At 39.0% G+C, this 26,057-nt stretch overlaps 3 protein-coding genes across 4 annotated transcripts; 2 read left to right on the top strand and 1 right to left on the bottom strand.

Annotated features, from left to right (window-relative positions):
• Positions 1–151: 151 nt before the first annotated feature.
• cdc23 (CDC23 (cell division cycle 23, yeast, homolog)) lies at positions 152–7,394 on the bottom strand. Its single transcript, XM_083564704.1, has 16 exons — positions 7,246–7,394; positions 6,494–6,566; positions 5,912–6,049; positions 5,713–5,755; positions 5,473–5,578; positions 5,244–5,376; positions 4,943–5,120; positions 4,457–4,554; positions 4,052–4,133; positions 3,742–3,895; positions 3,319–3,438; positions 2,781–2,856; positions 2,641–2,702; positions 2,461–2,539; positions 2,033–2,152; positions 152–795 (listed from the first exon to the last, which is right to left on the bottom strand). The coding sequence occupies exons 1-16, from the start codon at positions 7,353–7,355 to the stop codon at positions 610–612; spliced, it is 1,758 nt and encodes a 585-aa protein (XP_083420830.1). The 5' UTR covers positions 7,356–7,394; the 3' UTR covers positions 152–609.
• Positions 7,395–9,598: 2,204 nt separating this feature from the next.
• Positions 9,599–12,902, top strand: camlg (calcium modulating ligand). Its single transcript, XM_083564969.1, has 4 exons — positions 9,599–9,922; positions 11,065–11,474; positions 11,600–11,665; positions 12,071–12,902. The coding sequence occupies exons 1-4, from the start codon at positions 9,772–9,774 to the stop codon at positions 12,260–12,262; spliced, it is 819 nt and encodes a 272-aa protein (XP_083421095.1). The 5' UTR covers positions 9,599–9,771; the 3' UTR covers positions 12,263–12,902.
• A 2,627-nt stretch (positions 12,903–15,529) lies between these two features.
• On the top strand, positions 15,530–26,057 carry ddx46 (DEAD (Asp-Glu-Ala-Asp) box polypeptide 46). Of its 2 annotated transcripts, none has more exons than XM_083564259.1 (23): positions 15,530–15,902; positions 16,442–16,615; positions 16,712–16,789; positions 16,921–16,999; positions 17,106–17,274; positions 17,356–17,552; positions 17,705–17,815; positions 17,966–18,131; positions 18,289–18,409; positions 18,616–18,791; positions 18,884–19,005; positions 19,227–19,305; positions 19,885–19,967; positions 20,256–20,420; positions 20,540–20,702; positions 20,800–20,993; positions 23,528–23,665; positions 24,073–24,222; positions 24,481–24,699; positions 24,828–25,046; positions 25,235–25,379; positions 25,472–25,545; positions 25,848–26,057. In XM_083564259.1, the coding sequence occupies exons 1-23, from the start codon at positions 15,886–15,888 to the stop codon at positions 25,893–25,895; spliced, it is 3,087 nt and encodes a 1,028-aa protein (XP_083420385.1). In that variant the 5' UTR covers positions 15,530–15,885; the 3' UTR covers positions 25,896–26,057. The 2 variants fall into 2 exon arrangements, with proteins under 2 accessions (XP_083420385.1, XP_083420386.1); XM_083564260.1 differs by having other exon boundaries at positions 15,766–15,902; positions 17,109–17,274.

The following is a 26,057-nucleotide window of genomic DNA, read 5'->3' as shown; positions in this document are numbered from 1 at the left end:
TGAAATGTGTGAACCATAATGGGATATGCACAGATGATCAACAGGCTGACACCTTATTAAATATAGTTTTGTGTAAAACACTGATCACACACAACTTTTACATGAGATTCAACAACTCACACAATCACGAAGAAAAATAAATACACAAGCATTCTCCATTTAATCACAGCACGCATTTGCTGATGCATCACTGTGTGCAGTTTTATTTAAAATAGTTGTAGAAAAGTCCAGTAAGAGAATTTTATACCACTGAATATGAAGTCATGTGACCTGAACTACACCAGATATACATCTCTATTTTGACTGCTCCAGAAGGAAGTGCTAGTTGGTGAAGTTTACCATCATCGTTAATGAAATTCCTTCAGACCATAAGCTTTTTCCTGTATTTTTTTTATCCTCAGTGTTTCCTGCAGGATGTTCTCTAATCACTGTGAGAACCATTTAGTCACATTGCTGAAACTGAGCCACAGCTCTGAACTTCTCATGGTCATGCTCCTGTAGCATTTTCATTTAAACCAAATTACACATACAACTATTTCTGAGCAAGCTGAAAATATCAATCTGTACAGGATAAGATGATTAGGTAAGAACTATGTGTATGGGTGTGTGTCAAGGTGTGATGGAGGACAGGTCGAGAGGTGAAACTCTTCGAATGGGTGTAGTGGTGTTGTATACATTCTGCAGGGTGTGTGTGGCAGTGTTAAGTGGGTTAAACACACTCTGTTCTGATGATGGTTCTCCCTGTTCCCTCACGGCGGAGATCTGACGGAGCAGAGCTTTTCCCTCCTCACGTGCCTACACACACAAAAATTGTTGAAAAACTTGAGAGAGCTGCAGATGTATAATAATTAATAATGCATGTGTGGGCGGTTACCCTCGCAATTCCACACACTTCTCATAACATTTATCATCCGTGTTAAAAAGAATGTCTGAACTTATGCTGCTGTTATTGATTAATTTAGTAATCCTTTTCTAACGATTATTCCATCAATTAATCGAGTACTCTTTCTTTATTAAAAAGCAATACTTAATGAGAGAGATAAAATAAGACGAGTCTCTAATGGATGAACAATCATTTGGTTTTCTTATTGGAAAAATGCAAATGTTTATTGCTGAAATTGCATACAAGAATATCGGGAAAAACTAAACCCATTTAGTTGCCATATTACCTCAAAATACAAATACAATTGCGTTCAAAAATCAGCATAGAAGTTATAGGAAAATATTCGTTTAATGAAAAGATTACTCTCACTCGTATTTATTTATTTTTTGAATCTCGCGCAGTATAGTGATGTGGTATTTCTTGTCTCCGGAAAAGCTGCTTTTTCATTTTTCCAAACTAAATCCTTGTGTTTATCGCCAGATTTAAAAATGTGCTCCACTACCTGCTCTACACGGCCACTGCAAAGGGAAATTTTGACTGCACTGTGTGTATATATATATATATATATATATATATATATATATATATATATATATATATATATATATATATATATATATATATATATATACACACACACACACACACACACACACACACACACACTATATACATATATCTATATATCTATATATCTATATATATAAAAATCAATTTCACATTCATTTAAAAATGGTAACTGCACTGTTTTTGTTTCAGGCTAACAGAAATTGAAAATCCACTTCAAAGTTTGATGAGTGCATGCTGAGATGTTTTTCTACTCACTGCTGTAAACAATGATTATATGAGTTACCATGTGCTTCCTGGAAACTAAACCAAATCTGGCAGTTATCCTCTGACCGCTCTACAAGTGTGTGTAAAAATCCGACGAGATTAGCATTTTTTTTCAAGTCAATAACCTTTCTACACAACGTCAAAGGGACACCATTTCCCCCTAATCCAATGTTTGATGTGAATATTAATTGAAATTGTTGACCTGTCTGCATTTTGACCTGTGCAGCTGCTGCATGATTAGCTGAATCGATTACTGCACAAATGATTAGGTATCACAGTCATATTATTGTGTGTGTATATTTGTATGATACTCACTTCATTGTAGTCACAGCAGCGTTGTGCACACAGGGATGCCTCATCATACAGTTTGTTCTTGAAGTAATACTGACCAAGATAACGCAACGCTGTGCTCACCTCCACATGCTCTAACTGCTCCTGCGCATACACACAAACACACACACATGTTTAACAACTTCCACTTAAAAGTGCCTAAAATACTTGTTTAAAAATGCTCAGTTGTATTTAGTGAATAAACATTTAAATTTAGGTACAATACATTTTCTAAACCATGTATTCGAAAAACAATAATGTCTAACCTAAACACAGATGTTTTAAATCACATCAGAAAACACTTTCAGTTTGTCATAAAACTCAACAGGAAGACTCTCAAAACAATAAAAATTTACACCATTAAACACTCATCCTTATAACAATAAACAAACACTTACAGCATTAATACTTACCCCACATGAGAAAATGTCCTGGATGTAGATGATGTAGCACTGAGCCGCATCGTCTGATTCATTTAGCTGCTCATGAAGCCTGGACACACAGACACCAAACACATGAACACAGTTCTTCACACACACCTGTTTCCAATCACTTTGCACTAACAATAATAATAATAATAATAACAATAATACTTGGCAAGTTTGAGCAGTGCCATCCTCTCTACATCTCCTACTGAATAAGCTCGCCAGTAACACTGCAACACATACACACCATATTAGCATCACCCCCTTAAACATCAACATAACTCAGTATGATGTTCGGAGCTCCTGACCTTTTTAGCTTCAACCTGCTGTGAGAGTTTTTCATAACATTCGCCAAGAGCCACAAGCATACGGGAGTCATTGGGCCTGGAAGAAACACACACACATTCAGTAACAATGATAATAAACCAAAAACAGAAACGAAGTAATGGTTCCTTGTGTCTTTACACATTTGGAGTTTGAGATTTGTGATCCACACTGTAACTGTGCTGCATTAAGTTCCAGTTATTGCAGGTTAAAGGAAAATGTGGGTGAAAAAATTCTCACAAAACAACACCTACTTTGTAAAACACAATACAATTTAAAATCCCATCCTTCAGTCATAACGTATAAACTGTTGCGTAATTAAAAACAAATTTGGCTTACGCTAAAGAGCATTTTACTACAAACTCGGATTTCCATCTGATAACATGACCAATAGTTTGCAATCATGTGACATGACATGCAACATGTTTTATTTATTTATTTATTTTTAATAAATGAGTGACTCCACTCTCATCTCCACAGCAAGTCAGAATTGATCATTATTTTACAATGCACACTACACACCTGAGTTGGTGAGCTTTCCTGTAGTAGTAAAGTGAGTAGAAAGGCATCTTGAGGATTTCGTAGGTCTGACCAAGTCCGTACCACGCCCGGTAATCGCGCTTATTCACCTCGATTGCATGTCTTACATACACAAACACACACAATTTTATAATACATAACATTAAAAAAAAGCATAATACTAAATACTGAGGCAGAAAAGACTTAATTTTAGGTTCATTTACAGATGTACACCAAGTACTGATAGACAAGGTAGAGCGGTGCCAGAATGAGTAAATATGCACATACAAACGGACCTGTGTGGTGGTGGAATGAACATAGCTACAACATACATACTAGATCATTCTGTAGAGCGTGTTGACCTAGATGGAGTTTAATGCGGTGGATTAATTATACTGGTAAATCAAGAAAGTATGGTAATTGGACCTGTAGGCTTGAATGGCGGCAGATGTGTTCTTCATCTCCATGTACTCATGGCCCATAAGTGTCCATGCCCCAAGACAGCGTGGGCTGAGTTTCAGTGCTCGCTGGAAATACAGAGCCGCTTTCTCGTGCTGACAACGCATGCTGTAGTAATTACCTGCACAATTAACATGGTCATGATAACACACACTGCTGCCTCACGAATTTGTGTATACACACACACACACACACACACACACACACACCATATAAAACTGTGTATAATGAGATATATTAATGTAATACTAACGCTAGTGTGTATGTAATTACTGACCAATGACACAGCAGGTCTCCACTCTGTACTTGTCAATTTCAACGAGGCTGTGGGCGAGATAGCTCAGCTCCGGCTTCATGCTCTAACACACACACACACACAATTACCATTTCTTATACACTTATTCAGCTTCAGCATTATCCAAGTAATCATCTAGGTATAAGGTAAGTACACCCTGCAGGCTACATTACAGTTCAGCTTCATATGGAATTGGATATAACATGACATCACTACTGTTTCAATTTTTATATTCAATCTTGAGATATTAGCTCTTTGGTCGACAATCCTCAATATTGGCCAGAGTTCTGATCCACATTAAACTCTTGCTGAGTTACGCCTAACCTCAAAAAAACTGCTCAAGACCTGTTGTGTGCTTCATAGCAAACATGATGAGAGTTTTCCTACCCGGACGTACAGCAGGTTAGAGAACGTGTCCATGTTCTCAATGCGGAATGGATCCTGCTCACGGAGCTCATTAAATAGATCCAATGCCTGGTCAATATCTGTGCACACACATCGACAGTAAAACAAAAACAAAATCAAATACAATCGATACAATATCACTTACTAGGGTTTTTACTTTCGTGAGCAGTGTCTTCATACAGTGTGAATCGTTATTGTGTGAGGATGTATGCATATGTCTCAATTTCACTGAGTGATGTGTTTATACAGTGTGTGTGTATAACCCACAATGCACTGGAAGTGGCAGTTTGGTTTGTGGCATTAAGAATTTCATTGTATTCTCTCCTATTAATATATAAAATTTGCATTTTTGTAAAGACTGTTCCATGTATGTGTATTGTAGGTATGCATTGTCCAAAAATGCACATATAAAGCAGATAAACCAAACAGATGTGTAATGACAATGTGTACAAGAAAATGGTTCAAGACTTCGAATGTTGTGGTAGGCAACAGCTATCTGGGAGATGATATAGGTGCTCTTGGAGAATCCAGCCTCCTTCAGACTCTGGTATTTCTGCAGCGCCTCCGTTATCATCTGTAACTCTGTAAACATGTGGGCCATGAAGAAGTCCCTCACCCAACAGTCTGGCAGGGATAGAGACTTCAGCTACAGACATACAGACAAAGACTTCAGTTTTAGGCAAACAGACAGAGCCTTGGGTTGCCATCACAAAAAGAGAGACAGAAGTCACCGTCTTTATGTGAGAATGTGAGTGTGTTCAATGTATACCATATCAATGTTGGTGATGAGGTTGCAGAGCTCGAGCCAGGCACCCCAATGCAGAGGGAGAGCGTGGGTCGCCTCCACAAACACATCCACAGCCTCCTTCATCAAATCTAGCTTCCTCAACACAACCCCATACCTGTGTAAAGGTGGTTTAGAGGCAGAATGAACATTAAAAAGACAGAAAACATTCCCACAAGAAAGAATGTGGTGTGTGAAATGTGTGTGTATTTACAGGTATAGTGTAAATCCATCCAGTTCTCCAGCAGTGTGTTTCTTGCTGAGCTCCACTCTCAATTCTCTCAGAGCTTCATTACGCACCTGACCCTTTTCCAGAGGACCTAAATACCCACACACCAAAATATATACTTATTTTAAATGCAGCCACTGAAACCTTTTGATAATCATTTATTTATTTTTGAAAAACATCATACAGTGAAAAAACAGCTAAAAACTGTGTATGAATGTGTCTCACCCAGACTGTCCACTGTCTCATCGTCTTTCTTCTTCTCTCCTGACTGCAACACACACACACACACACACACACACACACACACACACACACACACACACAAAGAAAAAGAAAAATGCTAAAAATACCAGAAAACAGGCAACACCTCTTGGCATAAATAAACACAGAGTGTAAGTAGGCAGTGACAATGGGCTTGTCTTACCAGGTAGCGTGAGTACATGTAAAGGAAATATGCTTTCTGACTGTGGCAGTCACGCAGGAAATATGCTGCACGGTCATATTCCTTTAGATCAAAATACGACTTCGCTAAACACAAAGCATCCAGGTCATGGGCTTCATCCTGAACACAAAGACATATGGACAATCAGAACAAAGAATGGAGTGAGAATGCTACAGTAATAAGTGTTGATTCTGGTGTTTGTAAGTGCACTAACTGGGGCATGAAATCCTTTCCTGTATAAAATATAAAATGTTATCTTATAAAGATTAGTTAAATAGAAAGGATATTTCACATACAGATGATAACCTTATACAGATACACAGTGTTTTAGAAGGCACTCTGACTACAGTGTAGTCACTTATCACATCACATAGTAACTTTTACATTTAACAAACAGAGAAGATACATGTTCGTGATCATAGCTGTAAATGTATTTGTTTGGGTGTTGCCTTGCAAAATCATTATCATAAACAAATGTATCTTTTCCTGATGATCAACATCATTCAAACAGTAACTAAATAATGAGAAGTGTTGTGATTGGACAGAACAATAAAACCCACTGACCTCCGTGACCTGAGATGGAGAAGGTATCTCACTGAGTGGAAGAGGATCGAGCGAAAAAGCCAACTCAGAAGCCCTGTGCGCGCGCACACACACACACACACACACACACACACACACACACACACACACAATGATGCATTTTAATCTCTGTATCAAATAATAAGGATGATGTATTGATAAATCATTATTTATTTATAAAAACAGTACAAGAAACATATAGAATAATAAAAGCATACACACAATAAGCAGACAAGAAAGAAAAATAATTTAATTCTGACAAAATGCAATAAGTGAATATAATCATATTTGAATGTAATTAGTGAAAGAGTTTCAAAAAGAAACAACATAACTGTATAATTTATTTAAATTAACTTAATGGTGTTCAGTTTATAAATGCTTTAGTATGTTACTATGAGTATTTAACCTGTAAAATATATAACAGTTTAGTGTTGAATGTGTAAAATATATAGATATTAAGTGCATGTCCGGCTGTAGGTCAGAGAAACGTCATGGCTCTGATTCTGAATGAATGTTTACTTAGAAACATTAAACTCTGGTTTCTGTACTGTTTATATTGTTTGTTGTTTAGTGAACATTAATGAATGAGAGAATTTGTGCATAAATATAAATAAACTTCATTACTCCCTCTCAGGAAACACAGACATTAGCCCGGCAGCTACAAACCCGAGCATATCGGTTATGGAACACACTTATGGTGAGGTTTTTGTATAATATGCTATAAGCTAACTCACCACTTGACACTGTGCACCAGTCCGCGCTCTTTACATTGCGATATCATAGAATTCAGCTGCTTTTTAATCTGCACCAAGTCACTGAACTCACTGCTCAGACCCGCCGCCATTTTTTCGTGTGTCTACGTGACGTCACCGTGGCTCAGAAAAGCCCCATTCTGATTGGACCGGCCACATCGAAACAGGCTGTGTTCCAAATGAAGTCGAGCATTTCCGTAGATGTTAGTGCACATCACAAGTCCGTTGTGGACACATCTCAGGCCCCGATCCAAATTTCGTATAAGTGCACTACATCGGACATTCGCCTTACACGATAATATTAGTGCCATGTTATGATCAAAGATACACACACACACGATCCCAAATACAGTTAGTCCAGAATGTAGCTGCCAGATATTTTTACTACAAAAAGAAAGTTTGATCACTTCCTCCATATTTCATCCATGCTACTCCAATCCTTATAACCTTTTACTGTCCAGGACCATGGCATCATGCACACACACTAATTCATACACTTCACACTAACTGCAATTTATCTTAGCTGGTACACCTAATGACTCTTTAAAAGTTTTATAAGTGGTACCTTAAAGGTTAAGACTCTGTGTTACAAATCAGAAGGTCAGATATTCAGTCCCCTGCACCACCAACTGTTGGGCATTTGACCTTCTATTCTCCAGGGTCCCTGTAGAAACCCTGTGCTCTGACTCCAGCTTCATAACAAGCATGGATATGCATAGAAAGAATTTAACTGTGCTGTTATGTACATCCGACACAAAAGCCTCACTTTATTTTTAATTTATTGCCATGTGCATAAAGACTGCTCTAATCATTTATATACAATTAAATACAATTATATACCTCTTTCAAACCAACTACCTGCATGTCTTCCCTCACCACATCCATGAACCATGAATCCATGGCCTTCTTCTTTTCCTCCTCCCTGGTGGCTCCATCCTCAGCATTTTTCAACCGATAAAACCCCATGTCCCTTCTCTGCACATGTCCAAACCAATCTCACATAAAATACATTTCAGGAGTTTAACAGTTGGGTCACTTGATGTGCAGTCATTTGTATAGAGGGAGAATAGCAGTGGGGAGAGGACACATCCCTAAGGAGCACGAAAATCTTCTGTCTCTGAAAGAGCCGATACAAATCCTCTTCACAAATCATGAGCACAACTTGAGTAATGGGAGGAGTTGTTAAAGAGGTTCCCAGAGGTGTGGTGGGGGCAGACAGTGGGCTGGGTTGGATGAGAGGTGTGGAGATATTGTTCTCGAACCTGCAGTAGAAGGTGTTAAGGCCCTCCTACATAGAACATAGTCCACCTGTGTGCACCTTCCTCCACTCTTATATGTCACTCTATGATCCTCCTTATTCTTAAAATAAGTGTTCACCACTGCCATTTCCATCCTTTTAGCAAAACCTACCACCATCTGCCCTTCCACATAACTCTACTTAAGGCCATACCTACCCATCAACTCTTCATCACCTATGTTCACCAGCATGGCTATTAAGTCTGCCCCAATCAGCAATCATTCTTTCCTAGGTATACCTTCTACCACTTTAACTAACTCACTCCAAAAGTTTTCCTTCTCCTCCATCTCAAACCCACTTGTGGAGCATAGGCACTGATGACATTTATCATCAACCCTTCAACGTCCAGCTTCACATTCATCACCCTATCAGAAACTCTCTTCACCTCCACTACACTCTTACTGTACTCTTTCTTCAGGATCACCCCTACACCATTTCTCTTTCCATCCACACCATGATAGAACAGTTTAAATCCACCTCTAATGTTCCTGGACTTACTCACTTTCCACTTTTCTCCTCTCCATCATATCAGCTCCCTCTCTCTCTTTAACAGTCATAGTACCAACATTTAAAGTGCCCACCCCAACCTCCACTCTTCTCCACTTCTTTTTCTACTGTCTCTGTAGACGTCTACCTTCTCTCATTCTCCTCCTTCGGCCAACAGTACCCCAATTTTCACCTCTACCCTGTGGTGATCGTTGGTAACCCGGGCCTCGACCGACCCGGTATGAAATTCTGGTTCATGACCCGCATATTTGATTTGGCACATGTGTTATGCTGGATGCCCTTCCTAACACAACCCTCCCCATTTATCCGTGCTTGGAACCTGCACTAAGAGTGCGCTTGCTTGTGCAACAGTAATGGTTGTGTTCGTTGGGTTAATGCAGTACACACCTCAATAAATTTTTTACACGAGGTCATTAAAAAAAATACTAGATTGACATTCTGTATAATATTACAATATCTTTAATATGTTCCTAAAGCTTTTTCTAGAATAAATCCAACGACTGTTTATGGTTTGGCGCTTATTTGTGACGTAATTACTGTTGTGTGACGTCATCGCTGTGCGCCCTGAACAAATAAGCGCCTGTTTAGAAGAAGGAGCAGCTGGACAAGCTACTGGCTGATTGCATTAAACTAAAATAAGGAGAAGGAAATAAATGTGAAACAAGAGAGTAATCTATAGGAAAGATAAGTGTGAGTGTGTAAGTATGATGGAGGCTGAGAGCTCGACCCCGGAGGAAAGAGGAGTGAGCGCGGCGCAGAAACGAGCAGAAATCCGCCGTAGGAAACTCCTAATGAACTCCGAGCAGCGGATGAACAGAATAGTGGGTTTTAGTAAAAACGACGCAGAAAATAGCGGTGAGAAATAAGCTTTACAATTCTTGTGTCTGCTTCTGTTAGCAGGTTAATCTACAACCAGAACTTGTTTGTGGTGCTGCTGTGGTGGACAATGAGTCAGGCCTGCTTTGTTTGTGCATTAATAATTAAAAAAAAAGGGCTGGTGGTGACCTCACTGCTCAGACGCACCTGATACAGCAAGAGATGTTTAAATATCATCAGACCCCTGATGTACTATTGAAGAAAGCCACGACCTCTTGTCGGTGACTGACTCTAGCCCAAACGGGTCCTGTTTTAGAAAATCGAGACAATTTTTCTAATAATTGTTTGTTTTGTTTTTTTTGGCATGAGGAAAAATGACTTGTGCACATTTGTAATATTTAATATACCTTTTATAAGTCATTAGAAACAAAAGATGCCACTCATTGTATCATGATCCAGCTTCCTAAAATCGCTGGGATATGCAAAGAAAAATTTTACTGTGCTGTAATGTACGTGTGACAAGTAAAAATCTCCTTTACCTTATCCAAAATGTACAGAACGTTTTTCTGTTTTTAAGATGTTTTAAGATGCTTCTGATCATTCACTCCATAATTTGAATTTAGGTTTCCCAGTGTTTACAGAAACATCTTAAGAACAGAAAAGGTTCTGTACAGTTCGATATATTGTAACTTTACATGCTTACTGTGTGTGTGATACTGTATGTATGCAAACAGTGATTTAGAGATCATTCTAATTGCTTGCTTTAAAACTTGTCTTGACACTGCTTACAAACTGATTTTTTACATCTGCAACATTGTTCTAAAACCTACACAGTTTAGGGGAAAAAAAAGAACATGTATACATGTTAAATAAATAATGATTATTTTTACCCCCTGTGTGGTTTACTCTATAAATCAAGAAAACGTTATTGGAAAGTACATTTGCGGAGGTTAAGAAAATTAGGTAGATGCTAATTCATTGGTAAAGATGTTTGACTTTGACTCTAAAGGTTGTGAGTTAAAATCCTAGCCACACCAAGCTGCCACTCCTGGGCCCCCGAGCAAGGCCCCTAACCCCAAAGCTGCTCAGTTGTATGAAGGATATAAATGTAAGTTGCTCTGGATAAGGGCATATGCCAAATGACTTAAATGTAAATTTTCTCTTCCTTGTTTTATTTGCAGAAGCTAAGCTTGCACCGGAGCCCCGGTTCCACCTGGACTTGGACAGGAACGAATGCTTCTCCCCCTCTGTGCCCACTAAAAGAGTGTCTCCATTTGTCTCAGAAACTCGGAGCGAGGGACTAGTGTTAGATGAGAGGAGGGATGACGAGGGTGAAGAAACCGAACGGGGGGTTCGGCTTAGACCACGGGGGGAAACGTCGAGCGAAGAACGAACTCGTTCTCCTCGCAGAGGCCTAAACACCTACCTGTCTCGCTTTGATGATGCAATGAAGCTGCGGGGTCAACTGACCAGTGAGAAGGTCTCACAGGAGAGCACAGACCTGGAAGAGCTTGACGTTTTTCGCCTTTTCCGGCTATTTGGCAGCGTGCTGTTAGCAGTGTGTGTACGGGTATTTGTCTGTAATTACCTGGTGAGAGTGATGAACACATTTACATGCGTTATTAGACAGTTGTCTCAAGCTACAAACATGTTTCGTTAATCTCAAGTGATCAGTTGTCTAATTTTTGCTTTTTCTGTTTTTGTTTTGGTTTGTAGTCTATATTTGCACCATTTCTCACCCTGGAACTTGCTTACATGGGCCTATACAAATACTTCCCAAAGGTGAGACTAACGGTGAATGAACAGACAGACAAATGGGCAAACAAAAACTCAGCAGTCTATTAAAGACATATTGAGGCCATTACCTAAACCCCCCACCCACATTAACATACAGACAGGGTGTTGTAGATTTTATGTGGCAGGGATGTTAGTGATGAAGGTCATAAGATGGTGGTTGGGAGATTGAGTTTAATTACACACATTGCCAAAAGCACTGTTAAACAATTAAAACTGTATATAAAAGCAGCCTATAAATACATACACGTAAAGCAGAATAAACACTAGTTACATGCACTACACTAATGGCATTAATATGTTCAGATAGTGTTGTCGTTATATGAGAGAATTTTGCCTCTCTGTACAAATCGCCCACAATGCTGATTGTGCCCTTTTTGTATCCACGTCCAGGTGGACAGGAAAATGAAGACAACGGTCCTCTCTGCTGCGCTGCTCCTCTCCGGGATTCCAGCTGAGGTGATTAATCGCTCGGCAGAAACCTACAGGAGGATGGGAGACGTTTTCTCTGACCTTTGTGTTTATTTTTTCACCTTCATCACCTGTCACGAGATCATTACAGCGTTCTCTTCTCAGTCCACTTAATACACGCACATGCTTTATACAACCACGCAAAAATATTTGTACACACGCTACATACTTTAGCGTGTTGATTCCAGTTAACTTCAGTGTTCCAGTCTTGCTTTGAATACGTTCTCTGTTTACCAGTGGAGGCTCTTTAAAAAGGAACTTTTAACAGACATGCCAGTCATGTGATCGAATTTTAATCCTTCATTTTTACTGCTTAAGGAGCACTACTGCTCAATGCTAATGAAATTGTTGGCTAGCTAATTAGCATGATAACTAGTCAGCAATCTGTACAGAAACTGTATATGAGGCTTCAGTACCATGTCCTCACTGTGGTGTGTCTGCAACAATCCTATACACTGCACACTACACACTTCTCTACTTAATACTTAACAGGTATAAGAGGAGAAGTTAATTGTGTTTGATGGAATGTAATTTAAGATGTTAAGTGTCATAGAGTTTCCCACCTCATCGTGTTGCTGGATTATTTGTAATGTGACTTTTTTTTTTAAATATTTTGGAACTTTGTGATTAAAGTTATTTATGTTGCTTTCTTTTACTTTATGTAATTTATAAAAGTATAAAAAAACTGCTCCCCAGTATTGCTAAATAACTTCATTATAAGACCATACGTGAACAATAAACTTCAGTAGACGTGTGTGTGTGTGTGTGTGTTTGTTTGTTTGTGGAGGGGGAGTTGGGTTTGCAGACTGGGCTTCATTCGAGATGCATATGGGCTGCAATGGATTAATGAAAGCTGTGCTAGAAAATAAAATTGTAATGAATACAAAAATACTTTTAAATTACAATTTAGTTTACAATTTCTGTAACCACAGACTTCCAACATCAGATGGATATCTGTCACTTGCAGAAATGAATAGTTCAGTTCAGAACAATGACTTCTGAAAAAAACATCTACCTGTTCCCAGAAATCATGTATGGGAATAGAAACCCTGCCAGTAATTTCTACTAACTGGTTGTGCCACCCATGTAATTGGTAACGATTCTTTCACATCACTGTTCAGGAATTTTGGCCCACTCTTTGCTGAGTTGTTTTAATCCAACTACTTTGGCGGGTTTTCAAACACGAACAATTTACGGTTGTTCCACCGCATCTAAATTGGATTTAAGTCCAGACTTGACAAAACCTTAATTTAGTTTTATTGAGCCATTCAGAGGTGGATCTGCTGGTGTGTTCTAGATCATTGTCCTGCTGCATAACCTAGGTGCAGTTGAGCTTGAGGTCAGAAACTAATGATTGGATATTCTCTTTCAGGATTTTTTTATTTTTTTTGTAGAGTACAGAATTCATCAGTTTAATCAATTGTGGCAATTTGCCCAGGTCCTGAAGCTGCCAAACAGCCCCAGACCATCACACTACCACCACCATGTTTCAGGGCCTCTGATGCATACATTTGACTCGTTTTGTTTGACAGACGAGTGTGTGTGCTCACTTTACAATCTGTAAAGAAATAACAACATTCATACACTTCTTAGTAGCAAGAAGTACTGACTCCACATTGACTCGAATCAAATTTGTAGGTTGGTTTCAATTTGACCAAAAATTATTTGAGAATTAAAAAAAATAAATCACAGGTGTGTGGTCACATCTGTTCGGCAAATACGTGACCCTACAGTAGTTTGTTAAGTGTATATTATGCTTGGTATAGGTTTTCCTGCACCATCTGTGTTCAAAATTGAAGTAAAACATAAAGCACATTTTTTTGTAGAATGATAACAAGGCATCTATAGTGCTAAAGAGCTAACTTCCCAGCACACAAATTAGTGCTAAAATCTTTTCAATCTTAACATTATTCATTTATTTAGTTTGCGTTAGAGGTTTGCACATGTTGGAAGTCTTGTAACTTACGCCCTTACAATCAGCAACCAACTGATAAAGGGCACTGCTTTACACACACACATGCTCTCATCTTTGCACTCAAACGATCATCATTGCTGGAGAACGCCTCTCACCCCTGTATGTAACCGTTACATCGTTGAGCAGCTCCTTCAGTGACAGACTGTTACATCCTAAGTGTCTGAAGGATCGTTACAGAAGGTCTTTTCTCCCTGCTGCTATTAGACTTTACAATCAAAGCTGCTCCCAGTAAAACCAGTCACCAAAATACACACTGTTGTTACTTTTTAGCTGTGCAATAACATTACCTGTGTGCAATATTACATGCAACATGTGCAATATGTGCAATATTACCTGTGTGAAATACTATCTGCAATGCGTACTTTTTTCTTCCCTTATTGTATTTATACATTGTACTGTGTATATACTGTGTATTATAGTATGTGTATAATCTTTTATATATATTTGCATTTATTTTTATTTCTTTCCTTTGCTGCTGTAACAAATAAATTTTCCCACTGTGTGACGAATAAAGGTATATCTTATTTTATCTTATGCTCAAACACAGAGAAAGTAATGTTGAGATAATTTTCAGATTATTGTAATCGTCAAGTATGTGTTACGATATCTACAGCAGCTCATCACAAGATGCAAAGGCTTCAAACTGCAAAACATACTGTTGTTTCATTGTCTCTTTATATTTAGAACCTTGTTTTTGTACATACACATACACCTGTTTTGCTATTTCTATTATTTAGTGCCAGTGTGTTACACTAGAGTTGATGTAAACTTATAAAATCCCAAAGTACCACCTTTTCTCTACTATGGATCTGGCAGTGTTTATGTATTATAGAGACTCACATAATAGAAAAGATATTTTAGTAGCAAACATATAGTTTACTCTTGTAGTGAAGTTTTACTCATAGATGATGTATTAAGGGTATACATATAGAGGGGCTATAGCAATGCATGGACATTTTTAACACACACAACCTTTTCAACGACGTTCTGGTAAAGGTTTTTTTTTATTTAATCTCACCTGCCACCAAGGAATAAGCAGCTATTAACATAAGTAAAATAATGTAAACCGATTAGTAAGATGATTCCAGGCCTTTTAGGAACAATAGGGCAGATTTCCCTTGATGAAAATTATACACAGAGAAGGATTTAAACCATGATCGAAGAATTTTGAAAAATATTTTTTCCAAAAAGAAGTTGGATTATTGAATGATCAAGCACCCAGACAACCTGCTGCATGAGCAAGCGCAATATAGTTGCACTTATATTGTGTATTTTTCAACCACAGACAATGCCGGAATTTTCTGGATGTAGAAGAAAAGGTCTGGGTCAACAAATTGACAGCAGGGTGTCACAATGATCTAAAACAAATCTGGACAAAATTTGGAGGAATGATAAAAATGAATACAGTACAAGCATTTTCACGTGTTGTTGCAACCTTTTACCAGTAAGTGGCACTGTCACTGCATATGTTGATCATTGTCCTGTTTACTTTCAGTGACTAAAATCGTTGTGAAATACCCACTTCCCGTTTGATTTGTTAATCCATTATTTGTGAGACTTACTCAAGCCTAGTGCGACGCCAATGCCCTGGGGGCGATTGGGTCCTGTCTGTTCAGGTTGTAGTACCTCTAGGTGGCAGTATTTTATCTTCAGTCGGTTTTCATATTCACGAAATTAACACCGACGAAGAAAAACCGGAGGCGGAAGTCAGGAAAGAAGAAACAAGAGACGTTGTAAAACAGTTGAGCAGTTTACGGACAGTATGGGACGAGAATCTCGGTGAGAAATTTGTACTTATAATAATCATTTATAAAGCTGGTTACCTAATGATGAAAAAATTGTTTGTGACTCGCGGATAGAAAAAGATATAATTGTAAATTAATGTAAGCTAACACTGTTAGCTAGCGGGCAAATATTAGTGAATTAATATTAGCGGGCATGCTAACTAACCAGCTAACAGTAGCCAGTGTTATTAATTATTCATTAATAATAGTTATTAATGGACAGTTATTAATGCTGCTTAAGTCAAGTTTGTCTCTTTAATGAGAACCTTATTGCCTGCTTCAGTGAGCTATCTATCCATCTGTGTTTGGGTACTGTTACGCTGAGAGAGACAGTGCGCTCCCATCAAATCCTAAATATTATTATTATTATTATTGTTAATAATTATAATACAAATGTTATACTTTTAGTAACGTATAACCCTAGTTTTTAATTTTCGCTAGGATAAAAATCAACCCTGCCCAATACTCAAATAATAGTTTTTTTAAAGAGTGTTTAAGCTGCTTTTGTTTACAGTATTACTGTGTTAATTACAGACATTATAGGAAACGCTCATCATCTCGTGGGCGCTCGGGAAGTCGCTCTAAAAGCCGCTCGCCCGATTCTAAGCGTGCCAAGAAAGAGGACCGAGCACGTGACCGGGGGCGCAGGGAACGAACACGCAGCAGAGAGAGGAGGCGATCACGATCCAGGGACCGCAAGAGACAGAGGTTATACATCCTCACACACACACACACACACACGTTACTCAGTGTCTCTTTCATCCCTATGCTTTCTGTAAAACTGTGCTTGTACGTGCCTAACAGGAGGTCTCGGAGTCGCGAGCGCAAACGCTCCAGAAGTCGCGAGCGCAGGAGGTCGAGGAGCCGCAGCAAAGGACGAAGGTCAGACGTCTATTATTATTATTATTAATAATAATAATAATAATAATAATAATGAAAAACAATGCGTTATCTCTTGAGTTTGCTTGTATACTGTTTTTGTGGTAACTGGAATGTTTGTGTGTGTGATGCAGCAAGGAGAAGTCAGATGGGGCAGAGCAGACAACAGAAAAGAAGAAGAAAGAGGAGAAGGAGGAGGAGCGAGTGGAGGATGTAAAAAGAAATTTCTTATTTTTTTGTGTATCTGACTGTGTGCAGGTTTGCAGTAGCTAACTGTATTAATATCATAATACTAACTTATAAATGAATAACTCTACAGCAGGACTTTGACCAGACGACACTGGAGGAAGAGATGAGGAAGAGGAAGGAACGGGTGGAGAAATGGAGGGAGGAGCAGAGGAAAAAGGCCATGGAGAACATTGGCGAGATCAAAAAGGAGCTGGAAGAGATGAAGCAGGGCAAGAAGTGGAGCTTGGAGGATGACGATGGTGTGTATGTGTGAGATAAACGTGTGGCTCTTCTCTAATGCAATATTGATTGCATGCAGTAACAAATGTGTTTGTGTGTAGATGATGATGATGAAGGTCCGACTTTAGTGGATCAAGAGGGAGAGGAGGATGAGGAGAAGGAGGGAAAGGTGGAGGAAATGGAGATGAAGGAGGAGGAGGGAGGGGAAGAGCTTGACCCCCTAGATGCCTACATGGAGGAGGTGAAGGAGGAAGTGAAGAAGTTCAACATGGGCACCATGAAGGGAGGAAATGACAAAGTGAGACACACAAAAACACTGATTTAAACTACAACATAGTTTTGTTAATGTGCATTATGTGTTTGTGTGAGAAAGAAGTCATGCTGTTTTTGTTGTGAGTAACAAGTTCATGCCATGTGAAATGACACAGTGTTTCGATTGTGTGTGTGCAGAAAGGAGGTATGACTGTAACGAAGGTTGTGACGGTGGTGAAGACGAAGAAGATGCCTCACACCACCAAAAAGAAAGGAGAGTTAATGGAGAACGATCAGGACGCTATGGAGGTAAAAGCCATACACAGTTGTGTGGGTGTGTAAAGATGCATCACTGTGACAGTAAAGTTAGCCTATGATGTGAATGGTGTCTAAGATCAAAGTCCTTATTGATCACAAAACAAATGAAACTCATGAGAGATCCTGTGTGTGTATGTATAGTATTCTTCAGAGGAGGAGGAAGTGGACTTGCAGACTGCTCTCACTGGCTTCCAGACCAAACAGCGAAAAGTTCTAGAGCCCGTCGATCACCAGAAAATCCAGTACGAATCCTACCGCAAGAATTTCTATGTAGAAGTTCCTGAACTGGCCAAAATGACACTGGAAGGTACGGTATAGTGTTATGTCTGTACTGAGTCAGTAACAGCTGGAACCAAATTCTTTGTGTGTGTCAACACACATGGCCAAAAAAACCTGATTCTGATAAAGTCTACACTTATGGTCAATAAGACAGAAGACTATTGAACTGACTGTGTGTGTTTCAGAGGTGAATGAGTATCGTCTGGAGCTTGAGGGCATCATTGTGAAGGGAAAAGGCTGTCCCAAACCCATAAAGGCCTGGGTTCAATGTGGAACCTCCATGAAGGTCTTGAATGCGCTTAAAAAGTAGGTATTTCACCACTGGCCCTGTTTTTACATTTCCACTTTTTGTTTAGTCGCCTAATTCTAAAACGTTTTGTACAGGAAAATATAAGATTGTCGACTGAATGCAGTATTTTAATAATAGCAGCAAAAGAGAAAATAATTATTTGATGACTGGGACACGGTTTGAAATAATTTATGAAACGGCTACGTGTATGTGTGTCTTTCAGACATGACTATGAGAAGCCTACACCCATCCAGGCTCAGGCCATTCCAGCCATCATGTCAGGACGTGACCTCATCGGCATTGCCAAAACAGGAAGCGGGAAAACCATTGCGTTCCTCCTGCCCATGTTTCGCCATATTTTAGACCAGCGGCCTCTAGAGGAGGGGGAGGGGCCTATCGGTATACACATACACGCACTAAATACACAGGTCAGACATTTGCTGCATGTTACGTATTGGGTGTTCATGCTAACACGTTTCTCTGTGTTGCAGCGGTGATCATGACGCCGACACGTGAGCTTGCTCTACAGATCACTAAAGAGTGTAAAAAGTTCTCCAAGCCGCTGGGGCTCAGAGTGGTGTGTGTGTACGGAGGAACAGGCATCAGCGAGCAGGTTTGTTTGTTTGTGTGGTTCTGTGTCCGCTCATATGATGGATGCAAATGGCGTGTGAAAATAAAGTTCAATTTTTTGATTCCAGGAACACAAAGCAGAATGTTACATGCATTTAGTTCACCCTCACATTTTTGGCCAGTGACCTGTAATAAGCACACTGGTTTGGGGCCCGTGTTTTGAGGGCTGTTTAAATGCTCGTGTGTGGGTGGTCTTGTGTGCAGATAGCAGAGCTGAAACGTGGAGCTGAAATCATTGTGTGCACTCCAGGTCGAATGATTGACATGCTGGGAGCCAACAGTGGTAAGTGTGATGACCTCAAACCTTTTTTTGTGTGTGTGTGTGTGTGTGTGTGTGTGTGTGTGTGTGTGTGTGTGTGTGTGTGTGTGTGTGTGTCCTTATTTCTGTGTGTATTTATGAGCTTACAAGCATTTTGTATTGCTAAAAAGTATATCGAGGACAGTGAGTGACGTCACAAGATCCTGGTGGCTGAGGATTAAATATGAGTAACGAAGTACTAAGGAAAAAGGAAAAATCACTTATTTTCTTGTCTGTATACACAAATGTTTAATAAGTGGGTTACAGTAGAGGAAGGTGGTGTGTAACTGGTTTTATTTCCCCCAGGACTGTGTGATTTTATTTCAATCCTTAGCTTGTGCTCCCACACATGCGTGTAATCTGTGCTGTGTGTTTTCCAGGTGAGCACGTGGTGTTTAATGTTTGTTTAACAGGTTGGCTGTGCCGAACGATGGTACGCAAGAAAACAGCAGTAACCTTCTGTCTGTCTTCGAGCCTCATCAGTATTAGTGTTAATGCAGGGTGTTTCTTTTAAGTGTGTTTGCTGCACTGTGTTCACTAATGCGGATTTTATGCTGATTTCAGGACGAGTCACAAACCTGCGCAGAGTTACGTACGTCGTCGTTGATGAAGCGGATCGAATGTTTGATATGGGCTTTGAACCTCAGGTGAGTTGGCACACCCAACACCACTTTCACTGCTTTCAATCAGTTTATAAATTTTTTTTTATATAGGACTTTAAATTGTATGCTAGTGTTATTAATTGTCTGGATCTTGTGAGCCTCTCAATCAGTGATTACTCTCACAGTAATGCTTGTGATGGACAGGCTTTGATATATAATATCTGATATAGATTCTGCTGCTGACACCCTCTGTCCTTATCTAGATCTGGATCTAGAACTGCTGATGGGTGTGATGAGGACACTGAGGTGCTGTGTTTGTGTGTGTTTGTGTAGGTGATGCGCATAATGGATAATGTTCGTCCAGATCGCCAGACAGTGATGTTTTCAGCAACATTTCCTCGAGTGATGGAGGCTTTGGCTCGCCGCATTCTCAACAAACCAATCGAGGTTCAGGTTGGGGGAAGGAGTGTGGTGTGTTCAGATGTGGAGCAGCATGTGGTGAGAATACAGCTCTTTCACACATGAACACTTATGCATTAATGTATACTCTGTTGTTATATATATTTTTTTCAGTATTTGAGGACCTCTCTCTTCATTTGTCTGTCTTTCTGTGTCAGATTGTGATTGAGGAGGACAAGAAGTTCCTGAAGCTGTTGGAGATTTTGGGTCATTATCAGGAGAAAGGCACAGTGATTATTTTTGTAGATAAACAGGAACATGCTGATGGCTTGCTGAAAGACCTAATGAAGGCCTCGTACCCCTGCATGTCTTTACATGGAGGTAAACACATTCTGAGACTTAAGGTTATTAGTGTTTTGGTGTATAATGTTTTGTATAAATATGTTGTATTTATTTTTTGTTTTGTTTTTTGTCACAGGAATCGATCAGTACGATCGCGATAGTGTAATAAATGATTTTAAAAGTGGTGCATGTCGGCTGATGGTGGCCACATCGGTGGCAGCGAGAGGCCTGGATGTAAAGCATCTTATTCTTGTGGTGAACTACAACTGTCCAAATCATTATGAGGACTATGTCCATCGTGCCGGGAGGACAGGCAGAGCTGGAAATAAGGTTAGATGATCATTATAATGTTATACTGTATGTAACAAAAGTGAGCACATTACTGTTGAATATCAATGAGAATTTTTTATTTATTTAATGTTTGTGGTCATTACAGCAGTTTTTGTTTGTGGGGGACTGCGATTTTTCGGCTTTTAATGTTAACAGCTTTTTTTTTTTTTTTTTTTTTGTCTATCTGCGTTATATGCAGTCTGAGAAACAAAAAAGGCATTGGCTACATTTTTTTTGTGAAAAGATCTAACGGTGTATGCAATTTACACCATTTTGAAAAACGAATCTCTGGTGTACTCGCATTTGTTTCACTTAAGTTTCTACAATGTCTGTAATTTTAGTATTGTTTTTAGCTCAGTATGTGTCTTGTTTAAGTATTTTTATGTAGTTTTAGTTATTAGGGGTGGGAGAAAAAATCGATTCACCAAACTATCGTGATTCTTTTTAAAAACGATTTTGAGATCGATTTGCTTACCTCAGAATCGATATATATTTAATTATTTTACTTTTCCAGAGAGGCGGTGGGAAAACGTTACCACTTTTATTCCAACAGAGGGCCAAACGTATTTTGTTGGTGTCTGTATTAAATGACGTCATATCCGTTCTAAGCTGGCGAGAGAAATCAAAACCATGGCAGAGGCAGGGAAGTAAAGCTCTTTGGGAATTGTTTCACGGATAAAGACCCTGCTTTAGTCACAGAAAATGCGTCTAATATGGTTATCGCTGCCCAATTAACCGGCTTTCTCCATATTAAGTGCTACGCGCACACTCATAATCTGGCCTCACAGCGCGCACTGAAGCTGCCCGCTGTCGCGAAGTTACTCGGACGAGTACGACGCATCACTGGATTTCCAACAAACGTTACTGGAGCTCCCTGTGCACTAACTTATAACAGACGTTTTAACAAGATGGAATAGTGCCTATGACATGGTTGAATGTTTTCTGGAGCAACAGGCTGCAGTAACAGCTGCACTGCTCTCACCTGAGGTGAGGAAGAGAGAGAAGGATATTAGCAGTTGAGTTGGACATTGGAACAGTTTAAACAGCACTTTTATTTTATTTTAGAAAGTATTGTTTTTAGATATTTTGTTGCACATTTAAATATTATATTCAAGTTTTTGGTACTTGAAAGTTTTATGGTTCAAGGTTCTTTATGCTCTTTGCATGTGTGTGCTCCTGAAAAAAAAAAAAAAAAAAAAAGTTTTTGTTAATATAACTCATATACAGTCTCTTTAAGGGTATGATCAAGTATTTGTCATTGTCTAATCTTTATTAAGCAAACAAAAAAATCACAATTTAAACAATGAATCGCAATAGCTACAGAATCGAAATATGTATTGAATCGGCACAAAAGTATCGGGATAGTATTGAATCGCGAGATTAGTGAATCGTCCCAGCCCTATTAGTTATAGACGTTTATGTTGAACTTTGATGAATTTAATTTTGTTTATGTATGGATATATATATATATATATATATATATATATATATATATATATATATATATATATATATATACACACACACACACACACACACTCAAAGTTATGTGGATACCTGGAAGCCTGTTGGCAAAATTTGGAAGTACACAACTGTCTAGAAAGACTGATTTCCCTCTACTATAATTTAGGTGCCCAAACTTGTTTCATGCATGACTATGCACCAGAGGACAAAGCAAGGTCCATAGCAACATGGTTTGCAAAGGTTGGTATAGAAGAACTCGTAATGGCCTTAAACTCAACCCCACTAAAAAACCTATGGTGATGATGAATGTTAAATAGATGATTTGGTGTTTCCCCCCCTGACCTTCTGATTTCAGTAATGCTCTTGCGGTTTCATAAGCAAATCCCGAGTCAGATTCCAAAATAAAAGGTTTTCCCAGAAGATTGGATGTTGTTATAGTGGCAAGGCAAGGTCTGGAATGGAATGAAAAGTATGTTTGTGATGGTTAAGTGTCTTCATATTTTCTGGCCTGTGTGTTTGTTTATACATTGCTTGGATTATGGAACTGAAACACCTGGTTTTGGACCAAAATAATTTATTTTTGCTTTTGGCTGCCATTTCTTTTTGGGAATGGTGTTAAGCCATTTCTTTGGTAAAACGGTCACTACATGATGTTGTTGAAAGAAACATTTTCTGGCTCACACCTCCAAGACACTCCAAAGTGGCATGATAATATTTAGTCTTACTGTTTCCTTTTCAGACAGCTTTCTCTTGTAGTGACAGGTACTCCTGTTGAATGTAGTTAATCCTTTGCCATCATTAACCTAGAAACTGTGGCTTTTGATTCACCATAAAACGGTCTGTCTTATCCACAGATGTGCCAGTGAGATGGCCACCAATGTTTTGTCTTACTTTGAACTTTCATTATGTCTTGTAGATATGCAATATTTTATGCTACAGCTGTGCTAATGCAACCTTCACATGTGCAATCAATGACGATTGAACAAAACATACATCTGTAGGTGTGAAATTTCAATTCTCTATTGGCCAATGTTATATATGTATGTGTTTTTTTTATTTTTTGTTCTCAGGGCTTTGCATACACATTTATCACAGAGAATCAGGTGCGATATGCAGGTGACATCATTAAAGCCCTGGAGCTGTCAGGATCCCCAGTTCCTCCTGAGCTTGAGCAGCTTTGGGGCACATTCAAGGAGCAGCAGAAAGCGGTAAGACCCTGAGACCACACCCCATAACACCACTCATTTATCAACACCAACGTTTCAACTTTTTCACACCCATACTGCTACGCATGATGCCACACTTTCACTTTCATCACCATCGCAATACACTTAAAAACAAAAGACATATTTTCTACTCAGAAAGTACATATAGGAATCTTCCAAAATGTACCACCAAAGAAAATACTAGAACATTAAAGACACATTTACCATAACATCTCATCATATCCAACTTGATCTTGTCATGGAAATACCCACCAATGCTGGCATGGCATAAAAAACCCAAAACAATAAACAAAAACATTACATAAGGCCACTTGTTCACTATCACCACACCCCATAACATCATCTTATCAACTAAACCACACATCTTTTATGTGTCTGTGTGTTTGCAGGAAGGAAAGACTATTAAAAGCAGCAGTGGGTTTTCAGGGAAAGGCTTTAAGTTCGATGAGACTGAACACGCTCTGGCTAACGAAAGGAAGAAACTGCAGAAAGCAGCACTCGGTCTTCATGACTCGGATGATGAGGACACAGCACTGGATGTAAGCGTGAAGATTCAGTGCAGTGTTAATATTCTGATTAACCTTTGATTTTTCTATCTGACTGTTTGTCCTCAATGAAGGTATCATGGAAGGTAGCATAAATTAGCATGGTTCTGTGTAGTGTGGGAGTGTAAACTGCTAGTTCAGATCCACTGACGACATGCCACCTGTATGTGTTGTCAGTGTTTTTTGTATTAATTTCTAATCTGTGTTTATGATGTGTGGTGTTAAAAGAAGTGTTTATTCCCCCCCTCACAGATAGACGAACAAATTGAAAGCATGTTTAACTCTAAGAAGCGGGTGAAGGATCTGGCGGCTCCCGGTAGTGCCGCTCCTTCAGCTTCAGGACTCACCGTTACTGCTGCAGGACTCGGTGGTCTCGCTGTACCTTCAGCTGGAAACATACAGAAACTTGAGATTGCCAAGAAACTGGCGCTGAAGATCAATGCCCAGAAAAACCTTGGTGCAGAAGCTCAGGTAAAACTGTTTTTTTTTTTTTTTTTTTTTTTTTTTTTTTAAATACCAAACACAAAAAAAATTATTCTGTATTTGGGATACAACCAGGCTTTGTACATCCATCCATCCATAATTTATCTGAATTTTAGGATGTGATGCAGCAGGCTACTAATGCCATCATGAGGGGTGGCACCATGATTGCACCCTCCATCTCCGCTAAGACCATTGCTGAGCAGCTTGCTGAGAAAATCAATGCCAAGCTGAACTACACACCAATTGAGAAACTAGAGGAGGAACGACAGAATGCTGAACAGCAGGAGAGTGTCAAGAGATACGAAGAGGAGCTGGAGATCAACGACTTTCCACAGGTAAGCACTCGCTCACCGTCTTCTTGATGTGAAAGACATACACCAGACTTCTGATACACTGTGTGTGTGTGTCGGGGCACATGTGTGTGCGACAGGTACACATACCTAACTCCTTATATCCTGTGTGTGTGTGAGAGAGCTGCATACTGATCTGACTGAACTGTTGTTTGCATTTTGTTGCCGTGTAGACGGCAAGGTGGAAGGTCACGTCTAAAGAGGCTTTGCAAAGGATTGGCGAATATTCCGAGGCCGCCATCACCATCAGGGGGACATACTTCCCTCCTGGCAAAGAACCCAAAGAGGGAGAACGCAAGATTTACCTTGCCATCGAGAGTAAGTACAGCCACCCACCTACACATGCACACAAAAGTTATGTTTAATACATTTTAATAATAAATGAGATGATGTGCATCAATGTATTTCAGGTGCAAATGAGTTGGCTGTGCAGAAAGCAAAAGCAGAGATCACACGGCTCATCAAAGAAGAGCTCATACGCCTGGTAATCTTTTTATTTTATTTATTATTAATTTTATCATTATTATTATTATTATTAGTTATTTCTAACATGAAGACTGTAAACTTCTAAATGTAGAATTTGGTTAGCAGATGTGATAGTGTTGTGTATATTATGGGATTATTATTTGTGAACAAATCATTTGATGGTTTACTGAAATATGAGGTTTTAAAGTTAGAACTTTCGCTGTTTTTTGCTGAAATAAAAAAAATGGCTAAAAGAGTGCATTACAAAATATTTCTATTTTTATTTGATTGCTTATTAATATTTATTTTCTTCCCTTTCAGCAAAATTCGTACCAGCCGACAGCCAAAGGCCGATACAAAGTGCTATAAACGAATTAATTTTTTTTTTTTGGTGTGTTTTTACAATATTGTGGCCGAGGTGATCTGTGTTTATTTTCGTGATCAAATGAGCTGTGTGGTGAATCAGCTTTTCGTTCAGTCTCATACGTTGTGTAGATTCTCTTTTACACCAATAAAAGATTTTAAACATAA

This window comes from Silurus aristotelis (genome assembly GCF_946808225.1).
Source record: "Silurus aristotelis genome assembly, chromosome: 16".
Lineage (NCBI taxonomy): Eukaryota > Metazoa > Chordata > Actinopteri > Siluriformes > Siluridae > Silurus > Silurus aristotelis.
This window is presented reverse-complemented; position numbering and strand designations above follow the sequence as displayed.

Bases quoted from the DNA above. Each gene is read 5' to 3' on its own strand.
- camlg (XM_083564969.1), top strand. From the start codon at position 9,772: ATGATGGAGGCTGAGAGCTCGACCCCGGAGGAAAGAGGAGTGAGCGCG. The intron at 9,923-11,064 runs GTGAGAAATAAG...TTTTATTTGCAG, and splicing joins AAACGACGCAGAAAATAGCG to AAGCTAAGCTTGCACCGGAG. The intron at 11,475-11,599 runs GTGAGAGTGATG...TTTGGTTTGTAG, and splicing joins TATTTGTCTGTAATTACCTG to TCTATATTTGCACCATTTCT.
- ddx46 (XM_083564259.1), top strand. The intron at 19,968-20,255 runs GTGAGTTGGCAC...GTGTTTGTGTAG, and splicing joins ATATGGGCTTTGAACCTCAG to GTGATGCGCATAATGGATAA. The intron at 24,223-24,480 runs GTAAGCGTGAAG...CCCCCCTCACAG, and splicing joins ATGAGGACACAGCACTGGAT to ATAGACGAACAAATTGAAAG.
- cdc23 (XM_083564704.1), bottom strand. From the start codon at position 7,355: ATGGCGGCGGGTCTGAGCAGTGAGTTCAGTGACTTGGTGCAGATTAAA. The intron at 6,050-6,493 runs GTCAGTGGGTTT...CTTTGTGTTCAG, and splicing joins CTCCATCTCAGGTCACGGAG to GATGAAGCCCATGACCTGGA. The intron at 3,439-3,741 runs GTCCAATTACCA...TGTGTATGTAAG, and splicing joins GCCGCCATTCAAGCCTACAG to ACATGCAATCGAGGTGAATA.